This window comes from Tiliqua scincoides, chromosome 4, assembly GCF_035046505.1.
Source record: "Tiliqua scincoides isolate rTilSci1 chromosome 4, rTilSci1.hap2, whole genome shotgun sequence".
NCBI lineage: Eukaryota > Metazoa > Chordata > Lepidosauria > Squamata > Scincidae > Tiliqua > Tiliqua scincoides.
Genome location: NC_089824.1, coordinates 211774296 through 211801854, shown reverse-complemented (window position 1 = coordinate 211801854; position 27559 = coordinate 211774296). Strand labels below are relative to the sequence as shown.

Here is a 27559-nt window from a genome sequence, read left to right as displayed (position 1 = left end):
GTTGGAAGCAGAGTGAGGCAGCACATGCCCATAATGCAGTCTCCAGTATAAAGGCTTCACTGAGTGTCAGTGATGAGGTGGTAGTAGCAAAATGCAAGGGGCTCTTGAACTGGAAAAATGATGGAGGAAAAGCCCCCCCCCCAATTGGGTCTTCATGGGGTTCCATTGAGAAATTCAGGGGGGATCAGTTGTAATCACACATCTCCCAGAGCCCCACCTACTTTGACCCACAGTAAAAAGAGAACCAATGTACCAAAAAAGTGTGTGAGAAGATCCCTGTATTCTTTGCTACTTTCACTGGACAGGTAACATTGCCCATAATAAGCAAAACCCAGTTTTACAGGAAGTCGTGCTGAATAGATCTTTCTGTTCCTCCAGGGAGTGGCAATCTGTGGTGTCGTCACTGTAAGCAAAGCTCCTTCTAACCTGAGGCATTTCCTGCTTGCTGAGGAAGCCCATTCAGATGGCTTCCAGGGATCCCAACACTTGTAGTAAATAACATGATGTCTAAACAAGAGCTTCTCCCCAGTTGTTGTGTTTTGGGGCAGATCTCTCAAAGGTAGAAAAACCCTTCTCTGCTTGTGTTTGCAAAGCCCAATCCTATCCAACTTTCCAGTGCTAACACAACAGTATCCCCAAGGTAAGGAAACAAACAATCCTTTACCTTGAGGAGGCCTCTGTGACTGCCCCACCACCACAGGATGCAGCACATGCCCTGTTGACATGACTGCGTCAGCACTGGAAAGTTGGATAGGGTTGGGCCTGCAGTCTTTATAGCAGAAGTCATACCCCAGTAACCACTCATATGTTTCAAGCCAGACAGCATGGAGTTAGGCACCATTTGTAAGAAATGCCTGTACGTAGTACACACGTTTATCTTTTAAAGGGGCTGGTTGACCAGATATCTTTGGAAGTTGAAACTGTTTCCTTGCAATTGGGTTGCCAGCTTTGGGTTTCAAAATCTCTGATTTCTGGAACAGGGAGGGGTCAGCAGTCTTAAAAGAAGGGCGACAGAACAAAAAGCGAGACATAAGCATAGTGACTGTGGAATGGAAGGTAACTTCCTCTCTTCCATTTTCCTAGATTTCATATGGGAGGACGTGCTGGGCCATTTTGGCTTCCTGAGGTCAGATTCCACTTCTTCTTGTTATTGTTAATCATAATCATAAGTGCAGAAAAATGGAAGCAAACTGGTATGTCAAAACGCATTCTGTTATTATAAAAATTAATAAACAGTCCAGTTTCTTTTCTAAGTCTTTGGTCTTTGTAATTTTTAAAACACATGTAACAGGTTCATCATCATTCATTTATTACGGTCAGTGACCAGTACACATGTAACAGGTTATTTTTTGCCATTTTTAAGTCTTCTCATGTGTTTTATAAACATTATTTTGCATGGGTTTGATGCCAATGGCTGGCAGAACTATCTGAGTTACTGTAAACATTAAGATAGATACTAGATCTCTGCCTTCATTCTGGGCTTTCTCTGATAAGAGATTTGAGATAGGGCTGTTAACCCTTTCTGTGTTGTTTTTGTGACAAAATTTTCCCCTGAAGCTGCAGTGAGTTCCCAAAGGATGAGCGTAGCACATTTCAAAGTCCCAGTCTGGATCAGGTCCCTGTGCAACTGCTACTTGAGTACAATCAAGCCCCTACCTAATAGATGATGATGTGTTTCATGTAAGGTCAATTTTAGTTCTAAACTAGCAAATAGCTGTGGTGTAGTTGCTTCAGCTTACATAATGAGTGTACAGCTTTGAACCAAAGACAGTACATGGAAATAAGTCCCTTTGATCTCATTAGAATTTACTCCCATGTCTTCATTGCCACAGGATAGTAATGTGCCTTCCATTCCACAGGCTTAGCAATCTTGGTGCTGGAAACATCATTTGTCTCTTGGCTCCCGACATCGGAATGCTTCTTATCAGCCTCACAGTCACCCAGCTTTGCAAAAAGATGGTGATACTTACACCGAAAAGCCAGCCTTGTTACAGAAACCAAGATCTGTTCAGCTGTGATGATGATGAAGAGAAGGAGGACGAGGAGGAGGAAGATGAGAGGGTAGTGATGAAGATGTGTGCATTTATGTTTCTGTACCACTTGACGCAGTATGCAGACTGAAAAAGGGGAGGAAATGGATGTGGGCTTCGCTTGATCCCTTACAGCGGAGACCACCAGCATGTGTGCATGTTCCCTAGCGTGAGCTGCAGTGTGAGACTAACCCCAAACCTTTAATGATGGATTCTTTGCTTTAGTTTACAGGCACCATATTCAGGAGTTCCATATATTTGCTTTTGGTGTGGGATTTTGTATGTGTGTGTGCACGCAATGTGTATGCATGTGCATTAATTAGATTTACATACACAGACCAAATCTGGGCTGCAAAATGTCAAGTGGAGGGGGGGCGCCTATTCTCTCCTCTAGTCATTTTGTTTTAATCTGTTTTGGGGGGGGGGAACACCTCCGTCTGAAAATCATTGGTGACAAACTGGAAGGGCATTCTGAGGATACCAGATCCAGACTGGGTTCAGATATTGAACCTGATATAGAGCAAGAGTAATTTCTGCAGCTGCTGCAGGATGAAATGCTTCCAATGAACTGGATTCAGATAGAAGGGGTCTTTCCATATGCTCGTGTCAAATGTGCCACAAAGTCCCTGTACAATATTCCTGCGCGTTTTCCAGTGGTGTAGCTAGAGGGGGTGCAAAGCACTAATTTTTGCAGGGAGCCTCTCTGCAGCTTGCAAGCAGCCCCTCCCCCTCCTCTTTGGAGCCATTCCGAGCTCTGGGAGCAAAATGGAGGTGAATGCCTCCATTTTGTTCCCACCACCCGGAATGGTTCCAAAGGGGAGGGAGAGGGTCCGCTTGCATGCTGTGGTGAGGCTTCTTGCAAAACTTAGCGCTTTGCACCCCCTCTAGCTATGCCACTGGCATTGTCACTCCATGTACCACCGCAAACATTGCCTAGCTGCACTTCAGATTTATATTTGGTTGTATAATTGTTTAATTATATAAAGGAGCCTTGCTTCCTCCAAAAAGTCCTGGGAATTGTAGTTTGTTTAGGAAGTTGCCAGTTTTCTTTTGGAAATTCCTAGCCATGCCCTCACAGAACGACAGTTTCCAGAATTAGGGAAAGGAAAGTCTATTAAACCATTTTATGTCTGCTTTATAGATTTAGAGGTGAGTTTACTATTTGCTAGAAAGGTCTGCAGACGTTTTACTCTACACTGATTAAGAATGTGGCTGTATGTGCACTCTTGTACAGGAATTTGACACTGTGGCAGCCCACAGACTTTAACAGAATTTAAACACTTTTAAAAAGGTAGGCAAAGAATAAAAGCCCAACAAATGAAAACCCCCAAACAGATGCACAAATGGCTTAGTAAGAAAGATAGGATTTGTTTTCACTTGACACTGATAAGGGTAACATCACAGACAATACCCAGCAGGTGCAGCCACATACAGCAGGTGCCACATATGATCTCTGAGTCGGAGTATGTTTCAAGTGCTTGGAAAAATGCAAGATTCCCATAACAAAAGTTTGGGAAGAGAAAAGTATATGGAGAGAAAGCCTGGGAGCTGCAAGGAAGACATAGGAAACAAATGCAGTTTTTTAACTACAGGAAAAAAAATGTGAAATGGTTTCAAAACAAATCTGGCTGCATATTCTCACCTAGCACTAAAATATGCACTCCCAAAATATCAGATTGCGATATATAAAAAATCATTGCCATGCATATAAAGTTTACTTTTTAAAAAACCATATAATGGTTAAGGTTGAAACAGACCTTACTGCAGCAGAGATGGGCAGACTTCAGGCTTGTGGGATCTACTTCTTTTTTATTTTTACTAGCACCTTCGGATCCCTCAACATAGACAGTGCCAAATAGTGTTGGGGTGAACCCAGTAGCATAGCTAGAGGGGATGCAAAGCGCTATGTTTAGCATGGTGCCACATGGCAGCCTCTCCCTTTCGCCCCCCCCCCTCCACTGGAGCCATTCTAGGCTGCTAGAGCAAAGCAGAGGTTTTGCTTTCTGTTTTGCTCTCACTGCCTGCACTGGCTCTGAGGGGGAGGGGGAGAGGCTGCTTGCATGCTGCCATGTGGCACTGTGCAAAACATAGTGCCTTGCATCCCTTTGGATGGACCCAGATGGAGACTGGTGGTTTGGAAGCTGAATCAGTCACCTACTGTGTCCCAGGAGCCATACGTTGGGATGACCTGAATGTACAACTGCAAATCTATATTATCTATTATTGATCAGGGTTTCTAATACAAAACGTTGAAACAGGCCAGGTGAGTAGCACAAAAACCTGGTCAAAGCAACCAGTTAAAGCAGGCATATTACAGGTGAGTTACACCAAAGCCAGGCAGGCTTCACTAAACATACAAATAGAAAAAGAAAACCTTCTCTTTTTGTCTTTTTCTGTGAATACTGGAAGATCACTTGACGCCATGCACTGGCTTATTAACATGGCCCTAATAATTTGTTTTCAAGATATCAGATGTTAGTGTAACAAGTGTGCTGTGACCATTTTTCCACAATAGGGTCTGTTGCTAGACCTTATTTGGAAAACATTTCACCTTACCAACTTAGACCAAAGCCTAACATTCTGCGATGTCCTCTTGCCATCAACTCTGCTTTGTTGCTCATCACGAGGAAAGATTCTTGTTTAGTTAGTTCTTCATTCACAGGAATCTGAAGCAGAAGCTGAAGACACCGACAATGAAGAGAGAGACAGATTACTCAAGAAGGATCATCTGGGAGGAGACCAAGATACCAGGCAATCAGACTTCCTCCAGAAGCTCACTGTGTTATTGGCAGGCTTGAAAATTCTTTGTGGAGGTGCACTTGATCGTGCTGGCAAGGTGGTGACTGTGCTTCTATTAGGCTTAGCAGGTAAAAGCAATTTTCAGGGGAGATTTGCCCATATGTGTTCCTTGCATAATAGTTAAAACCTCATGACAGCTTGCAGGATTATACCTGAATCTTCACAGGTATAGTACTGCAAACAGACCATTCATATTGCCTCATATCACTTTCGGATGCAATGCTTTTCAACTGAGTTGGTTCCAGCTGTTTCATACATGTGTTTCTCTGTGCTAGATCGTAAAAATATAGCATGTGAAACAGTAGGAAGTAGGACAGCCCCCCCAGGGTGGTGCACCTTTGCTGGCCCATTTGCACATGGAAGACATCAGTCAATATTGGAGTCATCTGGTGATGAACATTCATGTGAGCTCCTTCAAAAGTTTTGGTCTAAGTTTTTAATCAACCCATGTTCAATATGTGGAAGGGATTAGAATTTCCAATTGTCAGCAGCTATAAATCTGACAGAGGTTAGCAAAAGAACAGCCCCTTCTCCCAGTAATTCAAATGGAACATCCTTTGAAGATGCATCTTTCTGTGTCAACCTACTGGCCTTCCTTGTGCAATAGGGCAAACTGTCAACAGCTCTCCAGTGGAGGCATGGCTGACCCATCCATAAGCCACCTGATGCAGGTTGTGAGGTCCAAGCAGCAGCCTGCTGTTGCCAACTCTCTCCAACCTGTCACCAATGCAAGTCACAAATGTCTACTTGCTTGAAGAGCGAAACTCGCTATCACTATAAAAGTTCTGTACTTCCAAGCAGTGCGCAAGAAGCATGGCAGTGGTTGTTTTTGTTTTGTTTGTAGCATAGAGGCAGTGAACCTGAGATGGCATCAGGCGGTGTTTGGGTCACATACCCCTGGGCAAAGTCATTTCTATCCTGACTACTGGAGATATCAGAGCTGAAACTGGAACCAGAGCCACAACTAGGGTGGAGCCTGAGGGGTACCTGTCCTGGATACTACACCAAGTGAAGGTGCAAGACTGCCCCCAGGCTCCACCCTAGTTACAGAGGAGGTGCTGGTGGCTTTGCAAGCCCTGTTCTTTCTCCTGTGGAGGCTCCCAGCCTTCCCTGTCATCCATGACAATCAAGATTCCTAATTGAGAATGACAATTGGATCCATTGACTGTGTAGCATTAAGCACTTGGAAGAGCTGATCTTGTGTAGTGTGCTGAAGGCAGGATAGTGGCAGTGCCCCTTGGGTCATTTGTACAGCACTTAAGCCATTTCTGCCCAACATTGCATATACACAACAGGGATCAAATGTTTACAGCTGTGGTCTGGGCAGAAATGAGTTAACATGCCATTGCTTGAAGTGTTAATGTGCAGTCAGGGATTTTTGTGTGTGTGTAGGTGAGATTCAACTGGCAACTTCTCATCTACAGCCTTGCATGTGACAGTCCAGAATAAAGTTTCACCTGTTGGTACCACTTGACTGCTAACTGTATAAATGAGGACTTCTTTCTAAGAAATGGTGGTTATATGATCAGCATTTAAATGTAACTGTTGGACTCTGAACCAGGCATTGTATTGTATTATCCTTAGGTATCATCCTACCTTCTGTGACCTCTGCAGTTTATCTCTTCATCTTCCTGGGCTTGTGCTCCTGGTGGTCTTGCCATAGTCCAATTACCTCTGTTGCCTTCAACAGCTTGTGTGTGATGATTTCAATCTTTGGTGCAGGGCACTTAATTCTGCTTTACCTGTACCAGCTGCCATACTTTCAGGATCTTGTTCCTTCAGAAGATATTTTTGCCAGGTAAAAAATATCAAGCTCACCAAAAATTGGTATGAACAGAGCAGAAGCATCATCTGAATTCTGATAGTCCATTTTGGAAACTGTCTTAAGCTCACCTGTAACTTTGTTGCAGAGCAGTTACTGGGAAGGTAGGAAAGACCCCTGTCTGAAGCCCTTGGGAGCCACTGTACACAAGACAGAGCTAGATGGATAGAGGCAGCAAGGAGGGCAGATTGGGATGAGGAAGGGGTGCGTTCGGCAGCAGCAGCGTCCACCAAATCCCAACCCCCTTCCAGGCCTTGATCCCCTGACCCTAGTCCACATGGACTGGTACCAGCCATAGAGCTGACACAGGACCAAATAGACCCTGCAGTCCAGCATGGACATAGCCTGGGGCATGGGGACAAATGTTTCCTTACTCCAGTGAGGCCTCTAGTAGCCTCCTCCGCAGAATGCAGCCCCCCATTGGCACTGCTGCATAAAACACCCTCTGCATGTTGTAAGCTATATAATATGCCACATGAAAACTGTTTCCCCACCTGCAGTCTGAGATGGTACAGGACAGAATTCAATCCTTTAGTTCAGTGATTCTCAAACTGTGGGTGTGGGACCCAGCAGTGGATTGTGACCCTATTTTTATTGGATTGTGAAACTGGCAGGGCAGATTAGGCCATGTGCATTAAAAGTAAACAAACAGCTACTTGTGGGAGGTGGGAAGCACTGCTGCCCAGTCACCATTATAGTCACATCCCTTGGCATTTATAAATCAGGCAGCAGCCTCTAGAGCAGTGATTTTCAATCTTTTCCATCTCATGGCACACTGAGAAGGCATTAAAATGGTCAAGGCACACCACCAGATTTTTGACAATTGACAAGGCACACCATGCTGCCAATGGAGACTCACATCTTCCATTGGTCCTATTAATAAATGACCTTCCCCCAAATTCCTGTGGCACACCTGTGGACTACTTGTGGCACACCAGTGGTTTCAACCAGTGGTTGAAAATGGTTGCTCTAGACTAAGACTCTAAAAAGTTTGAGAACCACTGCCTTAGTTCATCCAATCACTTTGCCATCTGTACAAAGTGTTGTAAACCAGTGGCGTTGCTTGAGATGGGTTTGCAGGGAGTCACATCACAGCATGCAAGTGTGCCCCCCCCTTTGGAGTCATTCCAGGTGGGGGTAGTAAAACAGAGGTGAATGCCAGATAAAACCCATGCCTCTGTTTTGCTTCCCTGCCCAGAATGGCTCCAATGGGGAGGGGCTTTTGCATGCTGTGGTGAGGTTCCCTACAAAACTTAGTGCTTTGCACCCCCTCTAGCTATGCCACTGATGTAGACCAACTCTCAGGTGATATAAAAGTTCTGTCAGTGATGTTTGCTTTGTACTGTCTCCTTTGCACGTGCAGGTCATCAAAAGATGCTACAGTCACTAACTGATGATCATGCATGTGCAGTCTGGTCCATGGTGTTTTTAAAATTCTATTTCCTTGTCAAAAGATGAAGTAGCAGCAGGCCTGTTCTCAATTTTCTTCTTTTTCAGACTCTCAGGGATGGTTCCACTTATTCAGACCAACATTTCAGTTCCCTGGAAATTTCAAATTCACCCTCAGCTAAACTGGCCTGTAGTTCTGAATCCATTCGTGCTCTTTGCTCTTTACTATACAGTAGCCACAACACTCCGGCAGTGGACACCGCCTGCTAAGGTAAGGGAAACATTAAAATACAGACTATGTACAGAGCTTTATTCTTATTAATACATGATCGCTAGTTTGGATGAACACGTACTGTCCAGTAGCAAATGACCCAACTTGTTATTTTCTTTATTTTTCCTAACTTATTATATCTGAAGATTGCAAAATCTCAAAAAATCCACTCAAGTCCACCTAACCAGGTATCATTTTCTTTCCTGATTCCCTTCCCATGATTGCTATTTAAATACATTTCAAAAACATAGAAACACAGCGCCAAACTTCATGTTTAATGTAACAGTAGGCCCAGTCCTATCCAACTTCCCTGTACTGATGCAGCTGAAATACAGACCTGAGCTAAAGGGAAAAATGTCCCTTACTTTGAGGTCTCCATGTCTGCTCCACCACATGCCCCATTGGCATGACTGCATTAGCACCAGAAAGTTGGATAGGACTGAGTTGGCCCTCAGTTAAGCTTAATTCTGGTGTCAGGGCTTCAGCTGAGGAAAATGGATAGGGAAGTGGGCAGCAGTTCCAACAGGGGGAGAGGATCCTGTACTCATCCATGGACACTTTGTGTTCCTGAAACTGGTGTCACTTGCAGAGGGGCTGTAACTGAGTGGCCTGAGTCATGGTCACTTGGCATGCACCCAGCACCATGAATGTGTGTATATAAACATGTCAGGCAACAGGCTGACACATAAAGAGTTGGCTTGGTATGTTACTCAGCGTGTGGTTGGTTGTGGAACTCCTTGCCACAGTATGTGGTGACGGCATCTGGCCTGGACACCTTTAAAAGGGGATTGGACAAGTTTCTAGAGGAAAAATTCATTACGGGTTACAAGCCATGATGTGTATGCGCAACCTCCTGATTTTAGAAATGGGCTATGTCAGAATGCCAGATGCAAGGGAGGGCACCAGGATGAGGTCTCTTGTTATCTGGTGTGCTCCCTGGGGCATTTGGTGGGCCGCTGTGAGATACAGGAAGCTGGACTAGATGGGCCTATGGCCTGATCCAGTGGGGCTGTTCTTATGTTCTTATGTTCATATTCTGAAATTGATATATTGTTTAGGAAGATAAGGAAGAGACCACCCAGCTGCAATCTACAGAGTACAATGAAGTGAAAGTACCTCCTGAACAATGGGTGACCATGACTGAAAATGTTAAGGTAAACTGTTCTGTCCTTAGGCTTGGCTCTTTAAAGTCTCTAGTGCAGTGGTTCTCAAACGTTTTAGCACTGGGACCCACTTTTTAAAATGTCACTCTATCAGGATCCACCTAGCTTTAGGAGACATGAAAAAAGGTGATTTTCAAAGAAATAATATTTTTATTTATTTCCTTACAAATAATAATTTATATATATATTTTTTAAAAAAGCTCACCTTGGTCCATTTCTCATAATGAGGCAACCTTAATGAATAGTCTCAAGGCTTGAGGGGCTTAGGGTGCAATTCTAGAAATGATTTGGGCCAGCACAAGTCCCTTGCACTGGCCCAGGAGGGTTGGAAACGTGCTGTAAGAAGCGCCGGCTTGCAGAGGCTAACGCAAGCCTTTGCACTGGCTTCCTCTCTGAGGCTTGCGTCGGCCCGCCTGGGCTGACGCAGGCCACAAAGGTAGGTGGGGGGAGGTGGGGAGGAGGTGGGAGGGAGGCATTCCTGGGCAGGGGGATAGCGGGCAGTGGGTGGCCCTAGGGGCGGGCAGATGAGGAGAAGGAGGCGGGGCTGAGATCCGGCAGTTTCCTCCCAGGGAGAACGGAGCTGCTTCAAGCCTCTCCACTCTCCTCAGACTTGTGCCACCTCCAGAGGTGGCGCAAGTCTGAGGAGACCCATAGTGGCCAGCGGCCCTTACCCAGGGGTAAGGCAAAAAGTTTCCCCTTGCCTCTGACTAAGCCGCTTCTGGCCACTGTCCTGCTCTCTTGACTTGCCTCTTGGCTTGCCTGTTCCAGCACAGGATAGGATTGCGCCCTTAGTTAAATTACCTGCCCTCACCTGCCCGCACTACCTGTCATTGATGGAGAAAAAAAACACCTCAAAAAAAAGATGCTCAAACTGTTATCTCCTTATATTTGCACAGGCTTGCAAACTGCAGGAGCTCAGCTGTTTGCAGGGCAATGAGCAGCTATCTGATTTTTGAATAGCCTCAGGGCTTGAGGGAATTAGGCCCAAATCCTAACCAACTTTCCAGCACTGACATAGCTGTGCCAATAGGGCACGTGCTGCATGCTACAGTTGGGTGGCAGTCATAGAGACCTCCTTGAGGTAAGGGAAATTCTCTCCCTTACCTTGAAGATACATTGCCCTTACCTTGGTGCTCGGTTAGGATTGCTTCCTTCATTATCCGATCTTTCCATCACCCTGTTTTCTTTGGAGGCTCTGTGGGACCCATCAGAACTTGGGTCATCACCCACCAACTGGGTCCCACAGTTTGAGAAATGCTACTCTAGTGTAGAATCTCAACATGGCTTCTGTTTTTGCCCAGATAGCTTATGTTTCAAGCAGCAGCTTGCCGGACATTCCCCTCCTGCAGTGTCAAAGTAGCACTAGCTGTGATAGGGATGGCTACATCAATGAGGGACACAGAAGTTCCTTATCAGGTATTTATCACTCTGAGGTGTTTATGGTGGGGTTTGATGCAGAATGATATAAGTTTACATGACAGGCATTGTATTTTGCCATGCGGGGATTCCTTGGCAACAGAATTTCTCAAACATATTTGAGCATGTTCAGGCTGTTGTTTGCAGTGCTGGTTTGTAGGAAAACTCTGGTTTGTGCAACCCATAGTTTGCCTGGTTCCGATGCTAAATCGGGGGGAAAATGATGATGTGAGGGAGGGAAGGAGGGAGCATGCAAACACAGGGCTTGTTCATGTATTGTCAAACCAGAGAGAAAATTTACACTGGAATCATCCTGGACAGTGACCTATTTGGAAGGAAGAACTTCTATTTCCCCTGCCCCTTTTCTTTTGATTTTGGAGGGTAGTTTCTGGGTATTCTTTTCTATGTCACTGAGTGTGAACTGTTCTTCCATCTTACAAGGGACTGGCCTTAAGTGCATCCAGAAAAATTAAATGCTGTAAGACCTGAGTTTCAAAGAACTACGAAACCTCATTAACTGAAGACATACATTGAATGGTCATTCATTTTGTTATGATCCTTCTCTCCAAGTGTTATAATTCTTGCAGAGGATTCAACGTGCCCTGAAACAATGATGGAAATGGAAGAACATTTTGCGGAAGAAAACAGGCCTAGCCTTTCCGTGGCATTGGCACAATTCATTCTGGAGCAGAGCTATATCATTGCGTTGATTGTCATGATGGTAAGAAGCAGAGCTAACAGTCTCACCCTGTGGACTCAGAGCACCACCTGCCCTCTGCCCTGATCTGATCTGACCCTGATCTGGCTGAACTAAGAGCCCACAGGAAGCTGGGCAATGACTTGGGATGGGCTCACCTAGAGCAGGAGTCAGTTCACAGTGGGAAGCGGGTATCAGAGCTGTCATGTTTCTTTACTTTACAAAAATTATATCCTGCTCTTCAGTCAAACAAATGCTCTCAGCTCAGCAATTACAAAGTGTAACAAGGTAAAGAGGAAAGGCAAAATGGCAACACATTTTGCACACTGCCCAGAATGGCTCAGATGGCGAGTGGGAGGTGCTGCTTACACGGCATGTTGCAGTGCCTGCAATACTTACCACCCCCCTATAGCTACACTACTGTGCCAGTGGAATGCACGTTCTGCTAGCGCAGCACACGGTTCAGATTGGGCCTGGAGAGGACTTTGTTGTCATGAAGGGACAAACAGTCCCTTTGGGACCACACAAAGATAGAAACTGCAGCATTATTTAATAGTTGTCTTTTAAAAAGCAGTCCCTGTGCATTCATTTGCAGGCTTGGAGCATCACTCATAACAGCTGGCTGACCTTCGTCCTGCTGATTTGGTCCTGTATCATCTGGATGATGCGCAACCGTCGCCACTGTGCCTTGCGGAGCTCACCCTTCCTTGTAGCCCATGGAAATGTCCTGGTGGTCCTTAATTTCCTAGTAGGGCTCAATGTGTCCCAAGAGGAACTGTTTCCTGGAGTTCCAACCTCTTTGCTAATTGACCTGGATTTAAAGCTTTATTCACAACCTTGTATCCATCTGGGAGCCAAGGTGAGTGTGCTTAATTATAGTTCCAGGCACTCATTTAAAGATGCTTACTACAGAGTAAGGGCCCAATCCTATCCAACTTTCCAGTGCCAGTGCAGTCGCAATGCAGCCCTAAGGAAAGGGAACAAGTGTTCCCCTACCTGGAGGAGGCCTCCGTGAATGCCCCCTGCTGCAGGATGCAGCATATGCCCTGTTGGCATGACTGCACCAGCCATGGAAAGTTGGATAGGATTTGGCCCTAAGTCCCTTTGAACTCAGTGGGGCTTAGTAAGTATGCATAGGGAGCGCGATACCATAGTCTTTCGAGACTGAAGGTTGCCAACATAAACAGGGTGTATGTGTATTTTGTGTAACACAAGACCTACTTTTCAAAAAAGAAAAATAACCAAAAAAACCAAACCTGAAAATATAATCTCCATATGGGAAAAACACTGAAGATATATACATGTTCAATCATTTTTGAATGTACTGAAGCATCTGCTACCAGGGCCATCTCTAGAAGGATACAGGGCCCAGGGCAACTCAACCTGTGTGCTCCCCTGTTATGTCCATGTGTGTGTGTAAAATAAAAGTCCTGGACGGGGTGAGTTTCACATAGAACCTCTCTGGAAAATGCTGTTGGCTCCACTGCCGTTCCTTGACTCCATTCTTGTGGGGGCAGATGGGGGGGTTCCTTTGCACTGGGTATGGCTAGCCTGGCCCATTGCTTGGAGCTCCTGATGCATATGCGAAGGAATGAAATGGCGCCTGCACCTCCCAGCATGCGGAATGTAGGTCTTCGACTAGCTGGTGCAATTACCAGGCACAGCGCTCTTGAGTGAGCTCTTTAAAGGAAAAATGTAAAGGGAAAATGGCAAATAGGGAAAAAAAATGCACTCTTAGCATGGGGCCCAGGTCAGCTGCCCCAGTTGCCCTTCTCAAGGGACAAGACTGTCTACTATCCTGCTCTTCAATTAGGGCAGGGGTGCCCAAACCCTGGCCCTGGGGCCACTTGCGGCCCCCAAGGCCTCTCAATGTGGCCCTCAGGGAGCCCACAGTCTCTAATGCGCCTCTAGCCCTCTGGAGCTTTGTTGGAGCCCACAGTGGCCAGACGCAACTGCTCTCAGCGTGAGGGTGACTGTTTGACCTCTCACATTAGCTGTGGGATGAGGGCTCCCTCCACTACTTGTTGTTTCACGTCTGTGATGCAGTAGCAGCAGCAAAGGAAATGCCAGCCTTGCTTTGTGCAAGGCCTTTTATAGGCCTTGAGCTATTGCAAGACCTTCATTCATTCATATAAGTTCATCTTTAATATATTCATTTATGTAAACTGATGTAAATTTATTCAAATTTTAAATGTAAATTAATTCTTCCCCCCCCCCGGCCCCCAACATAGTGTCAGAGAGACAATGTGGCCCTCCTGCCGAAAACTTTGGACACCCCTGAATTAGGGCATCACAGGAAATGAACAGCACATCAAACAACATAATGAACAAGGAGAAGAATTAAGGTCAACAAACTTAAAGGCCTGGAAACATAAAAAGTGTTTCCTATGGTATTAAAAAATATCGAATTTGGCATCAAGCATACTTCTGCCAGCCAGGAAGCTTCTGCCAGCCATTTTAAAGGAATCTGCACTGGTCACAGGTGCCATTCTGAAGGTTTTTGTAGCCTCTGGAAGATCTCTGCATAGCAGGTAATGAGAACAGAGGCGTGGGTATTGAGAGAAAGTAGCAATTTGTTTGGGCCTCTTCAGCCTAGAAAAGAGACACCTGAGGGGGGGCATGATTGAGACATACAAAATTATGCATGGGAAGGATAAAGTGGATAGAGAGATGCTCTTTACGCTCTCACATAACACCAGAACCAGGGGACATCCACTAAAATTGAGTGTTGGGAGAGTTAGGACAGACAAAAGAACCTGCTAACCCCTGCTAATTGGGTAAGAGGCACTTTTTCAAGTGGGTGCTCCTTTTTTCAGCAGGGGGAGAGTAACTGGCCCACCTCACCCCAGCACTGTCTGTTCTAGTGGCTGTCTGCTGGTATTCCTTGGCATCTTTTTAGATTGTGAGCCCTTTTGGGACAGGGAGCCATTTAGTTATTTGATTTTTCTCTGTAAACCGCTTTGTGAACGTTCAGTTGAAAAGCGGTATATGAATACTGTTAATTAATGTTAATTAAAAGAAAATATTTCTTTACTCAGCATGTGGTCAGTCTGTGGAACTCCTTGCCGCAGGATGTGGTGACGGCATCTGGCCTGGACGCCTTTAAAAGGGGATTGGACAAGTTTCTGGAGGAAATATTCATTACAGGTTACAAGCCATGATGCGTATGTGCAACCTCCTGATTTTAGCAATGGTTGGTTGGTTGGCAACCTTCAGTCTCGAAAGACTATGGTTTAAGCCTACAGCACCTGGTATTCCCAGGCGGTCTCCCATCCAAGTACTAACCAGGCCTGACCCTGCTTAGCTTCCGAGATCAGACGAGATCGGGCATGTGCAGGGTAACAGCAATGGGCTATGTCAGAATGCCAGATGCAAGGGAGGGCACCAGGATGAGGTCTCTTGTTATCTGGTGTGCTCCCTGGGGTGTTTGGTGGGCCGCTGTGAGATACAGGAAGCTGAACTAGATGGGCCTATGGCCTGATCCAGTGGGGCTGTTCTTATGTTCTTATGCTCCTCACAAATAAACAAATGCACAAATAAGGAGAGCTGACTGTATCTTGAAACAGAATACAGTTACTCAGCAAAATAAATAAGCAAGTTATGCTGAAATATGGACAATGTAATTCAGTTAGAGGATCTGGATTTTGCTCTTGCTTTTCCCTTCCCAAGTGTTGACACTGAAATATATGTCAGTTTCAAACCAATTTGCAAGAAATTTCACGGTTTCTCCCAAGGAGAGACTCTGGAGAATTTCCAAAGGGAACCAAACATGTTCCTACAAGGCTTCTAAAATTTCTCAGGCAGTTTCTGCACAGGTTAATAGATGTTAATAAATCCCTTGTTCTTCTCCAGATATTCTTGTTGTTCTATTACAGATCTCATATCTGTTCACTTTCTGGCTCCTGTTGAAGCAGCATATGGTAGAGCAGCAAAGGCGGAGAGATGAGGAAAAGGAACCTCTCCGGGAAGTGACAACAGATGGCACAGGTAAGACGGATTAGTACTAAACAAGCTTCGCCCCGAACTAAAAAACAAAAAAAGGTGAATTTTGCCATCTCCATTTGGGCTGATGCCCTATTAGTACTGCTACTGCCACCAGTCCTGTGGGTTCAGAGGTTGGTGAGTCCTCACTCAGTGCCTGAGCTGTATTAATAATTATAGTAAATGGGGCTTACTCCTTGGTGTGGATAGGATTGCAGCCTTTGAGGAATTTTTTTTAACAGATTAGCAACTGTTTGGGAGCAGTAGGAGGGTTCTTCTTGGCATTAAATAAATTTTTAAATTTCTAAGAGTGCAATCCTATCCTACGCTGGAACAGGCAAGCCAAGAGACTTGCGCTGTATCCAGCGCAGGATAGTGGCCAGAAGTGGCTTAGCCAGAGGCAAGTGGAAACTTTTCCCCTTACTCCTGGGTAAGGGATGCTGGCCCCAATGGGTCTCTTCAGACTTGCGCCACCTGTGGAGGTGGCGCAGGTCTGAAGAGAGCGGAGCAACTTGAAACTGCTCTGTTTTCCCCAGGAATGGGAGTTGGGATCCGGCATAACTGCCCAAGAACACAAGGAGATGGGGGGAAGCCGGCGCGGAGGCTTCTCGGAGCACCGGCCTGGCTTCCCCTCAAGGAGGCGCAAACATGCTTTACAGCACGTTTGCGACCCTCCCAGGCCAACCCAAGGGACTTGGGCCGGCATAGGGCGCAGTTAGGATTGTGCCCTAATTATTATAACTTTTACTTTACTTACTTACTTACTTAATTTGATTTCATTTTGTTGTACTGGGGTATTAAAAATTTTCCTGCTTGAAGATGTCATTTCCAGCCATGACATCACTTCCACTGGGTCCTGACAGATTTTCATTCTAAAAAGTGGGTCTCAGTGCTGAAAAGTTTGAGAACCACCGTTCTAGATAATTATGCTAGTTTAGAATGTGATGTTCCTGACTGGTTGTTTTTAAACTTCCTATTGCAGACGTGGACAAACAAGGTAACCTGCTTCTGGAGATCCTTTGCTCTGTGCTCAAGGAGGTGCTTGTGAAATACTGGATTTACTTCTGCTCCATCATGTTCTTCATTGTGAGCTTCAATGGCAGAGTGGCACTGTACAAAATTCTCTACACTGTGTTTTTCCTGTTTTGTGTGGCTTTGTTCCAGGTAAGCGAGCCTAGACTCTGAGGCATTTGCAAGCGGCGGACCTCCCTTGCACAGCTTGCCTTTTCTCTCTTGAACATGGCAGCAGCAGTTTTATATCCTTTATTATTTGGATCAGTATTTCTCAAACTATGGGTCAGGACCCACTAGGTGGGTTCCCATTCATTTCAATATTTTATTTTTAATATATTAGACTTGATGCTACTATGGTATGTGATTACATTTGGGGAAATGTTACAGACCTGTACTTTTAACAAGCTACTATGTATATTCTTTTAACAATGATAGTCAATGGGACTTAATCCTGGATAGGATTACAGCCTAGGATTGTTAAAAATTTTCCTGCTTGATGATGTCATTTCTGGTCATAACATCACTTCCGGTGTGTCCTAACAGATTCTCATTCTAAAAAGTGGGTCCTGGTGCTATATGTGTGAGAATCACTGCTCTATTCTATCAAGAGTTATAGCAAAACGCCCACTGCTCAGGGCGTTGCCATTGGATGGGAGGAGGTCCATCATAGGGGTGATGTGACACAAACCCCAGTGATACCACTGCCCCCTTCCCCTCCATTTCAGATTCCCAAGGCGTGCTTGGCATGGTATGGGGGAACCAGCAGGTCTAAGCTAGTTGTAGGCTGCCCCTGTCAAAACAGGGGCTGAAGGCAGATTTTTACACTGGGCTTGTTGCTGTTACTTTTTTCATTATTAATGAGATGAATAAACTGCCTTTTAGTATCATATAGTGGTGTCTATAATGATACTTAAATTAGTACTGTAATAATAATATAAAAATGCAAGAACTCATCTCCCAGTCTAGTTGTCCAGCTCACCTCTAACACAAGCAGTTCTATAAAATGACTACCAGATTTTCTCTGGGATCAGTGCTAAGACCTGGAAATTGATTTTTTTGGTTTCAGATTCATTATGAGATGTGGAGATTAATCCTGAAGGGCTTTTGGCTCACTGTTGTTTCTTATTCAATGGTGGTACTCATTGCTATCTACGCGTATCAATTTGAAATGATTTCTGAATTTTTCCTGAAGAATCTGAAAATATCAGAGGAGAGGTAAGGGCTCTCGAGTGAGAGTTAGACTATATATTCCAATTTATGTTGGGATTAATTACGACAGTTTTTGCTGTTTTACAAAAGCAAATGTGGATTTTTGTGTTGTTGTTGGCAACCTTCAGTCTCGGAAGACTATGGTATCGCGCTCTGGATGGTGGTTCTGGCACAGCGTCTAGTGTGGCTGAAAAGGCCGATTCAGGAGTGACAATCCCTTCCACACTGGGAGCAAGTGTAGTGTGTCCCTGGTCTGTCTCCCTGGCTGTGGTCCTTCCTTCTTTGCCTCTTAGCCTCAGACTGTTGGCCAAGTGTCTCTTCAAACTGGGAAAGGCCATGCTGCACAGCCTGCCTCCAAGCAGGCCGCTCAGAGGCCAGGGTTTCCCACCTGTTGAGGTCCACTCCTAAGGCCTTCAGATCCCTTTTGCAGATGTCCTTGTATCACAGCTGTGGTCTACCCGTAGGGCGCTTTCCTTGCACGAGTTCTCCATAGAGGAGATCCTTTCGGATCCGGCCATCATCCATTCTCACGACATGACCGAGCCAACGCAGGCATCTCTGTTTCAGCAGTGCATACATGCTAGGGATTCCAGCTCGTTCCAGGACTGTGTTGTTTGGAACTTTGTCCTGCCAGGTGATGCCGAGGATGTGTCCCCACAATATAACATGTCATCTCTCATTGTACAGACTCCATCCTTCCCCACCTCTGCCTCTGTCAAGCCCAGTGGTCCAAATCATGGGGATGGGGACATTTATCAGCATTTATCACCTGCAGCATTTATCACTGAAAACAAATACTGCCCACATGGGGTATAGGGAATGGGCCTGCAGGAGGTGGGGCATGATATCTTGCTCTTACTCCTCTGACCACATAGACATGAAAGGTTTAACCTCTTTATGGAAGAAATACTGTTTAACTGAGAATTACTGGAGTGGGGGGGGGGACAACACCACAAAATCAAGGCACATGCAAAGATCTTACATGCGTGGTCTGGGGATTTGTAAGACATTCATTTAAAATATCCTTTATAGTAGTAACTTCCCATATCAGATATTGTTTATTTGTGGAGTGCAGTGCTATGAGAATCACGTCTAGCTTTGTTCAAAATGACAGTAAACAAATTCCATTTTGCACAGGAAGCGTTCTCAGACTGTACATGATTACAGGTTGAGGAAATGAAGGAGAGAGGGTGGACTTCCTGTGCCTTCCTATTTGAATAATAGGTTAGCTTGATCATTTGTTCTGACAAAGAATTACAGGTGCATTTGCTTATGCTCAAGGTCACAGAATATGAATAAACTCTTGTTACAAGGCCAGTTTCTGTACAACTTTCTTCTGCTTGACAGCTTAAACGATGTGGGTCTTGAACAATTCAGCACAATTGAGCTGTTTGCAAGAATTCTGCTTCCTGGGGCCTTTCTTCTGGCTTGCATCCTTCAGCTTCATTACTTTCATCAAGGTTTTCTGAAGATCACAGATTTGAGTAATATATCCATCAGACCCGCTTCTTCAACTAACAGGTTTCATGCACAGTTTAATGAAGTTGTGTAGCGTGATAGGAAATATACATGGTGTGTGTGTGATTAACAGCCCAACTCTACCATCTTCTGCCATGCAACCATACCCCTGAGTCTGTGCTGCATCAGTCCAAGGAGAGGAAGGGAGTGGGAGGGGGAGGATCTTGGTGAAAGAGCCAGGAAAGGGAATACGATCCAGCATGTGCTACTGGCACTGAGATCTTGTGCAACTGCCAACTTGATCCAGCTGGCCTGCCTGCTTCAGCACAGGTTAGGATTGGGTATAAGTAAGTTTTTCAAACATGCATTTTACAAGTTTTGAAAAATATATTTTGTTATACTGTTGCTTGGTTGGCAACCTTCAGTCTCGAAAGACTATGGTATAAGCCTACAGCACCTGGTATTCCCAGGCAGTCTCCCATCCAAGTACTAACCAGGCCTGACCCTGCTTAGCTTCTGAGATCAGACAAGATCAGGCATCCTCAGTTGTACTGTTAATCTTATGCCATAAAAAAGAAATAGGCACTGAAGTTATGCTCTTTCACTGCAGTGACAAGAACACCGAGACTCAGTTGCATCTCCTGGCTAACATGTAAGTCAGCTTTATTATGTGAATTTTTTTCAGATCTCTTCCTTATAATAATTTGCATCGTTACTAATTCAAAAAAACCAGAAAAAAATGAAGTTAGCAATAACAAAAGTGAAAGCATGTCAAGGGTTGGAGGCCTGGTATTTCATATATGAAAGGGCAGGCATAAGACGTTAAAGAGCTGATATGCTAAAGCCAAGTTAGAAAAGATGATGGAGGTCTGTGCATTGTTTTCCTAATGCAATCCTTCCCCACCTTCCATTTGCCTCAATAGGTAATACCTAGGTGTACATGCCATGGTCTGGTGTGATGTTTGAACACAGCCATTTGCAATATCATTCCGTATTGCTGAGCTCTTTACCACTGCTGTTCTGCTGAATTCCTTACACCACCAGCCTTTTCTGCCCTAATGCTGTTCTGTAAAAAATGGTAACTGCAATTATCACATTAGCGCCTGGTTTCTGTGAAGCTGAATGCTGCCCTTGTCAAACCGATCCCGGGAGGAATCTAGCCTACAGTATTTGGGTCAAACTAGACATGACCCCAAATGTCTGTCCCAACTCTTTGGTTTTGTTTTCAGAAATAGCACTTGAGAGAAGGGGTAAAATGTGGTAAATCCATGGCGGAGGTTGAGGGTCCTTAGTACTCTGTCCTCACTGTAGTTCTGACACTGATTATATTCCTCCACAACCAATCCAATACTAAAAAAGGATCTTTTTACAGTTTTCTCAAGAAAAGTTGTGAATGGAGGAGCCTCAGATTAGAATTGAAATCATGGTGGAGCATAGTGCAAAAGCCACCCAGCCCCCATGCTGCATTTTAACCATGTTTCAACCCTCACCCGAAGCACTTTATAATACCAAAATTAGAACCAGAAGTTCAAGGCATTTTTAGGGACATGTCTAGTTAGGCCCTTTGATTCAGCTTGATCTGCTTGCAGTTCTCTCCTTTGGCCATTGGGGTAGGGACTCAGGATCTCTTGTGAAGGGCTTGATCCCAGCACTGGATACTCTTAGCCACTGGATACTCGTCATCATCCGCATACTTTTTACCGCTCCGACCTGCTTTGTCTGCTGCAGTGGCCGCATTGTGCCCTGGAATGCCTTGCTGTTTTGGGTCACAGTCCAAGTCTGTAAGGCATTCTGGGGCACGGCTCAGCCAACGAAGTGAGTTGTGTGCTGGTGCTGTATGGAAGCTGCAATGCATTCTGAGATGTATCACGATGGAAGCAACAATGGGCGAAGTGTATTTGCTTACATGCGTAGCTTCTGGGTATAGCAGAAGCATTGCATTGATCACTATGGGAAACAAGATGCAGGAGTAGATCTGCATGCTTGGAAGGAACAGAAACCTTCCTTCTGTTACGTGGAGTATTGGACTGTAGTGTAGTTCCCACCAAAAGAATTTGTGCTGCTTGCTGATAGAGGACACTTTAGAATGTAGTGTTGAACTGGGCAGTTTTGATGTGACTTTTGCAGACTTTTCTGCTCCGTTTTTGTGCAAGTATTTTCAAGATGTCTGTTTCTGTGCCGTTCTTGATCTCAATTTTTTTCCCTTCAAATCTTCAGGCTTAAGAAAAATATCTTGAAACTACAAAAAAGGTGAGCATACAAATACATATCTGAGCTTGTTCCATCCTTGAGGTCATTCAACATTTTAAAAGAAAAAAAAAATCACTGCAGATTGTCCCAGTCCTGCTAAGCAGTTGTATACATGCATCTCACTTAAAAGAATGAAAACCGAGGGGCATAAATGGGACATGCGTTCAGATATGCATTGGAAGGAGGACACAGTTTGCTGGGACTGTATTATTTTGAAGGGGCTATGCAGTCTAACAAGTATTCATCTGAACGCGCTGTGCAAGCAGCCCCTCCCCCTCCCCTTCGGAGCCATTCCAGGTGGGGGGAGCAAAACGAAGGTATTTGCTTGCACGGCACATTCAGATGCCTGCAAAACTTAGTGCTTTGCACCCCCTCTAACTGCACCACTGGATGCACATCACCATCTGCTTTTAATAGGACCTACGGGAATGTCACAAAACGGTAAGCAAAAGTTCAGATTCACCAGGGCTTTCCTTTAGGCTGAATGATAAGCAAAACCGGTTGGGTTGAGGTGATGCTTTTGCCTGATCCAAACCAAAGTGTTGCTTATATTGTACTCTGAGACATTTTTCAAACGCTAACATGTTCTTTAGGATTGGCACTCTCACATTGTGATGAGACTTTCCTTAAAAGAATTGTGAGCATTTGCTCAAGAGTTCTCAGGCAGTCTTCTCATCTCCACCCAGTCGCTTGCATCTCCATTCTTATCTTTTACCTGAAAAGTGTGTTAAGAACCGGAGCTCTCCCTCTACTCCTCCTTACACTGTAGGACAGTATTTTAATTTGTCAGTAATTCCCCTAAGGTTCACCCCCAGCCTGTCCTGTTCTGCAATAACTGTAGTGGTCACATTTTTCCCCCTGTGTTTTCAATAGGCTGGTTGAGGTAAAGCTACATGATGACCTTCAAAGTGGTTTGGATGAACCTGAGAATACTTCAGTGGGTAAATCCCTAGGAAAGGATCATCAGGAGAAATTGGGTAAAGATAAACTATTAATTCCTGTTCTCAGAGCAGAACCAAGTATGGAACAAAGGGGCATTTTAGTCCAATGGTTCCCAAACTGTGAATCGGGACCCACCATTGGGTCATGACCCAATTTTTGGTGGGTTGTGAAACTGACCAGGAAAATGTATTGAGCCTGATGGAAACGAAACTGAGACAGACATTTATGTTTACTTACAAGTAGCCAAATGTGCCCTGGTCCTTACTGAATGCCAGATGAAGGGGAACACAAGGCCACCAGGATGGTCCCAATCTGATGAACACTGAGTTCAACAAATGCTCCAGAAGGTGGTCACCCCACCATAATAAAAAGGATAACAGCAGAGGCTTGAGCGGCTGGTGAAGTGAAACTTTTCTTTTAGCCTCATAAAGCTCTGTGGGTCCCAACAGAGTGTCGTTTTAAAAAGAGGGTCCCAGTTCTAAAAAGTTTGGGAACTGCTATTTTAGTCTATAGGAGACAATGCAGCTTGCATTTTCATGTTGACAGTACATTTCAGGGGGTCCCTGGAAACCTTATCATTCTGGTTAAAGAGCAGTGCTTGTTTCTCCTTCTTTTGTTTTCTGTTTAAAAAAAAACTCAAGTGTCTTGTTTTCCTAGTGGAAAGAATGCTTAGATGGACAAAAATGGTCGACAGGGTGGAGTCCCTTCTCCTGAGACTCCTGGCAATGCTTCAGGCGACACAAGTGTTCATATGGCGATTTCTGGAGCTGCATATCCTTAAGATTATATCCATTGGCACCATCTGGATGACCCTTCAGGAGGTCAGTGGGTCCCCTTCTGTCAGGCAGAATATTTAGCTATCTCTGGCAGGCTCCTCTCCACACAGAAGTGAGTTGCTGGTAGCGGTGGTATAGCTGGAGGGGGGCGGAGCACTCAGCTGGCAGGGAGCCTCAGCAGGGTGGGCAAGCGGCCCCTCCCTTTAGAGCCATTCCCGGCGGGGGGAGCAAAACGGAGCTGTGTGACTCCGTTTTGCTCCCCCCCTGCCGGGAATGGCTCCGAAGGGAGGGGCCGCTTGCCCACCCTGCTCCCTGCCAGCTGAGTGCTCCACCCCCCTCCAGCTACACCACCAGCTGGTAGTCTGCAGGTTATTTGGATTGAGGGTTCAGCCTGTTCAGGAGGGTGTAGCTCTTGCCCTGAAAGAGCAGATTTGCCATATAGCAGAGCCCAATCCTATGCATGTCTACTCAGAAGTAAGTCAATTTAGACTCAATGGGGCTTACTCCTAGGTAACTGTGGATAGGATTGCAGCCTTAACCAGGTACTGTCCCTGGAGGGTCAGGTAGCATCCGTGGCCAGAAGGATCTTTGCCCAGCTTCTGCTGTTGAACCAGTGGTGGCCCTTTCTTGAGAAAGCAGAACTGGCCACAGTCATTCATGTTTTGTTCACCTTTCAACCAGATCATTACAACAGGCTCCATGTGGGGCTGCTCTTGATAAGAATTCAAAAGCTGCAGCTGACTTAGAATCCTGTAACCAGACTGTTACTGGGGATCACACTGGAGAACAATGGCATACCTGAGGGGAAGCAAGGGGGACAAATGCCCTGGGTGCCAGGCCGGGAGGGGCAGCACTGTGCCACCATCCACCCCCTGCAGTGCCCCACCCCCACTCAGGCACTCTGGGCCTTTTGCCCAGAGGCATTCTGAGGGCTGGAGAAGCAGTGTGATGTCTCCCCAACCCTCTGAAGGCCTTCTAAAGGCCTCAGAGGGCTGAAAAACATCACATTCACGGAGAAAGCTGGAAGTGATGTTTTTAAGCCCTTAGAAGGCCTTCTGAGAGCATAAAAACAAGACCTTCGAAGGGTTGGGGAGGGTGTGCACAGTCTCCTTGGACCTCCAGAAGGGAGGCAGGGGTGACAGCCTGCTGGTGGGAGGGGTGGCAGCTGGGCCAGAGGGGGAGTGGCTGCTTGGCCAGTGGGTGCTCATGGCCCTGGACAGTACCAAGGCCAGGATCACTACTGCTGGAGAAGTATATAACTTGCTTCCTGCAGGTACTACACTGATTTCCCATCCATTTCCAGGTCCAGTTCAAGATGCTGATCGTTGAAAGCCCTATACAGTGTGGGCCCTCAATAACCTAGGGCCTGCATTTTGCTATGCAAATCTATCCCCTGTCCATTAATACCTTCAGGGGAGGCTGTGTGATTTTTAAACAAGACTGGATTGGCATGCATGTGGGACAGAGACTTCCCTGTGATAGGCTCATGAATGCACCATTTCCTGCCTCAGGAATGTGGAACTGTCTGCTGTAGCATTGCAGTGCTTGTGCATCAGTTTAAGGATGTCAGCCAGCTTTATATGAACCTGTGCAAACCCTTCCATGAAATCACTGCAGAAATAGAGGGTCTGGAATTTTACAGTCATGCTAATCCATTCTCCAGTTATGTACCTAGAGACTATCCAAACTAGAATATGAAATAGAAGCAACAAGCACAATGCATGAATTCTGCTAATGGCAAAGTGGCTCCAGTTGTGCTTTTATAATGTGCCTGATGCTGGTTTATAGGTGTCTCTGATGAACTATCCTTTCTTCATCCTCTGGGTATTTGCTGTGCCGTATTCCAAGCTACGCCCACATGCCTCGAGAATCTGTACATTTTGGTCCTGCGTGATGGTCATCTGTAAATTCCTCTACCAGCTGAAACTGGTCAAGCCCATCAAATATTCCACAAATTGCACACAGGTCAGCTTGCTAGTGTTCTGTGGATTTGAATAGCTCAAGTATTTTCCTGGGCTCATTTAGCATTTCTTACGGTCATGCAAGAGTTTGGTTGCTTTCACATTAAATCTGCACTTTAGAAAGCAGCACTTGCAAAAAGGAGGCAACACGTTGCCTGAGAGTTTGTGTGTTTCTGTGGTACCTGTGTTGATGCCACAATTCCCCAAGATTTCACTTGAACTGGAGAGCTGTCAAATGAAGAAGAGGGCCCCAGAGGCTTGCAAACTTACTGTTTACAAAGAATCCTTTGCATGTAGTCTTATGTTGTGAAAGGCAAGCAAAAGAGTAACTCAGTGCCTGGCAAGTACAACCCCCCAGCCCCATTTCACTTGTTGAGCTGGGATTAACTAGGATGGTAATTGCTGCCACCACCCAAAGCTGGAGAGTTCCAGACAGAAAGACACTGCCTTCAAAAACCCTCTTTTCCAAGATAGCAGAGAGTTCAAAATCAGGGGGTCTCCTTAGAAGCAGAAGAAAGCCAAATGTGGGTGGTCTAGCAGGTGTGGCCATCAGCTCCCTCGTGAGCGAGCTGCATAACTGAGACCAGGCAACCAAGAAGGCTTGGCTAGGAGCCATTAGAAGACCAACACACATCCACCCACATTGCTATTTGGGAATGGGATTTCAAAGGAAGGACAAAGACCATTGCAGGAGGATATTCCAGCAGCACTTAGGTTGCTGAGCCATTACAAAATTGCCTTTACAAACCTCTGGCGGATTGGAGGTGCATTCTAACCTTCTTAGGTTATAGAATGTCCAAAATAAATGGAAAAATAGGGGGAAATGTTTTTTTGCCACAATTTGTCTGTTGAGGATTGCTTTGCTTCTGCCATGGAACTCTTGTGTCTGGGACATATTTAAGGATGCAAACTCTGTTCATTCAGGGCACTGGCCAGGCATGGTGAGACTCACTAATCTGTGAGACTCACTAATTGTATGTAGAAGTTGTAGCAGTGATACGTTGGGAACCCCAAACTATTTGTGACATGTGCTCTGGCTGACGTCTGGGATCATGCTTGGTATTCTCTTGTTGCCTGAAGTTCTACGGGTGGCCCCCAGACACAGGGCCTTTTCAGCCAGTAGTATTATGGCATCCCCTTTCCAGGAAGTCCAAGCCTATCCTCATCGCTCTTGGCCTTCCATTGTTAGGTTAAAACATAGCCGTTCCTTTGGGCTTTGGTGGTAACCGCTTTTAAAGTTTGGCTTTGATCATTGCGCTCCTGAGGCTTGCTTGTTTTCTGTTGCTAAGGGATGGGTTTCTATTCTGCTGTCTTGTCATTATTGTTGGTTGTTTGCTGTTTTATTATGTTTTGATGTGGTTTTATTTGCCTGTTAGTCATTTTGAGCTTTGTTCAAAGGGAAGCGGAGGCAGCAATAAATGCATGTATCTTTTCCCTGCATTTTTTTTTTTGTTTAGGAACCAAAAGCAGCCACAGGTGGGTGTGAGTTGAAATGGAGGACTTGGAGGGAGAGAATTGTGGGCCATTTCCGTCAAGTCATTGCCTTACTCCTCCTCCCCCTCCAGCTGCTTTTCCAAATGCTGGGAAAAAGATGCAACAGGAAGGAACCTAGAACACACCCAATGCTCTGGCCACACATTGCAGGGAAAGCTTAGATGTGGGAAAGCAGGCTTTGCGGGAACACTGTTTGCCACACTTCTCATTGAGGGACTCATAAAGACTTTCTAAGGGATGCTAGCTTCCCCAGGACACAGTTTGAAAGCCACTGCTTATTACCAAAGAACACACTGGTATAAATTGGATTAGTCATTCAGTCACTCATACATCCCAACGAGCCATAGTAAACAAAACTTCATTGTTAACATCTCACTGCTGGCAACTAAGAAACATTATTTTAGGCATGTACTGGGCTGTTTATTTCCTCAGGAGCTGCATCTGAATATGACCTCCCGCTATGCCAATCCTGATGAATTGCTGGAGAAATCATTGTTGTACATTGCTCCTATTGATCCAGCATACTGGCTTGGAGGGCTGCGCAAGTGCACTGATAATGTTCTCCCTTGCCTCAAGGTAGGAGTCTTAGGGCCCAATCCTGAACAGTGCATGCTGGCTTACCTCCTCCTACTGTTGCAAACATGCCATAAGGAGGTAGGCGGGGAAAGGCGTGGCAGGAGAAGGGAGCAGGGTGGGAGGGGCAGGACCAACAGAGCTCAGGTCCGCTGGATCTAGAGCCCTGTGTCTGGCCTGACACGGGACTCCTTTACTCTGCTCCAGCTAAATAGCTGGCACAGAGTCGAGTAGCCACGTTGTGGGGTTACTTTCCCTACCCGGTGGAGTGGGACAAATGTCCCCTTCCCCCAAGGGGCTGCTGCCAGCTGCCC

General features: G+C 45.5%; 1 protein-coding gene and 1 pseudogene across 1 annotated transcript in view; one reads left to right on the top strand and one right to left on the bottom strand.

Annotated features, from left to right (window-relative positions):
• Positions 1 to 1914: 1914 nt before the first annotated feature.
• The window catches only part of LOC136648594 (piezo-type mechanosensitive ion channel component 2-like), a 69833-nt gene continuing 44188 nt past the window's right edge, over positions 1915 to 27559 (top strand). The window contains 14 exon segments of the mRNA XM_066624714.1: positions 1915 to 2061; positions 10776 to 10890; positions 11478 to 11611; positions 12183 to 12446; positions 15463 to 15574; positions 16551 to 16732; positions 17649 to 17797; positions 19139 to 19312; positions 19860 to 19901; positions 21467 to 21527; positions 22428 to 22476; positions 23099 to 23262; positions 25006 to 25182; positions 27105 to 27248. Of these exon segments, the coding sequence (XP_066480811.1) occupies positions 1915 to 2061; positions 10776 to 10890; positions 11478 to 11611; positions 12183 to 12446; positions 15463 to 15574; positions 16551 to 16732; positions 17649 to 17797; positions 19139 to 19312; positions 19860 to 19901; positions 21467 to 21527; positions 22428 to 22476; positions 23099 to 23262; positions 25006 to 25182; positions 27105 to 27248 (1914 nt within the window).
• LOC136650061 (5S ribosomal RNA) lies at positions 14824 to 14940 on the bottom strand (annotated as a pseudogene).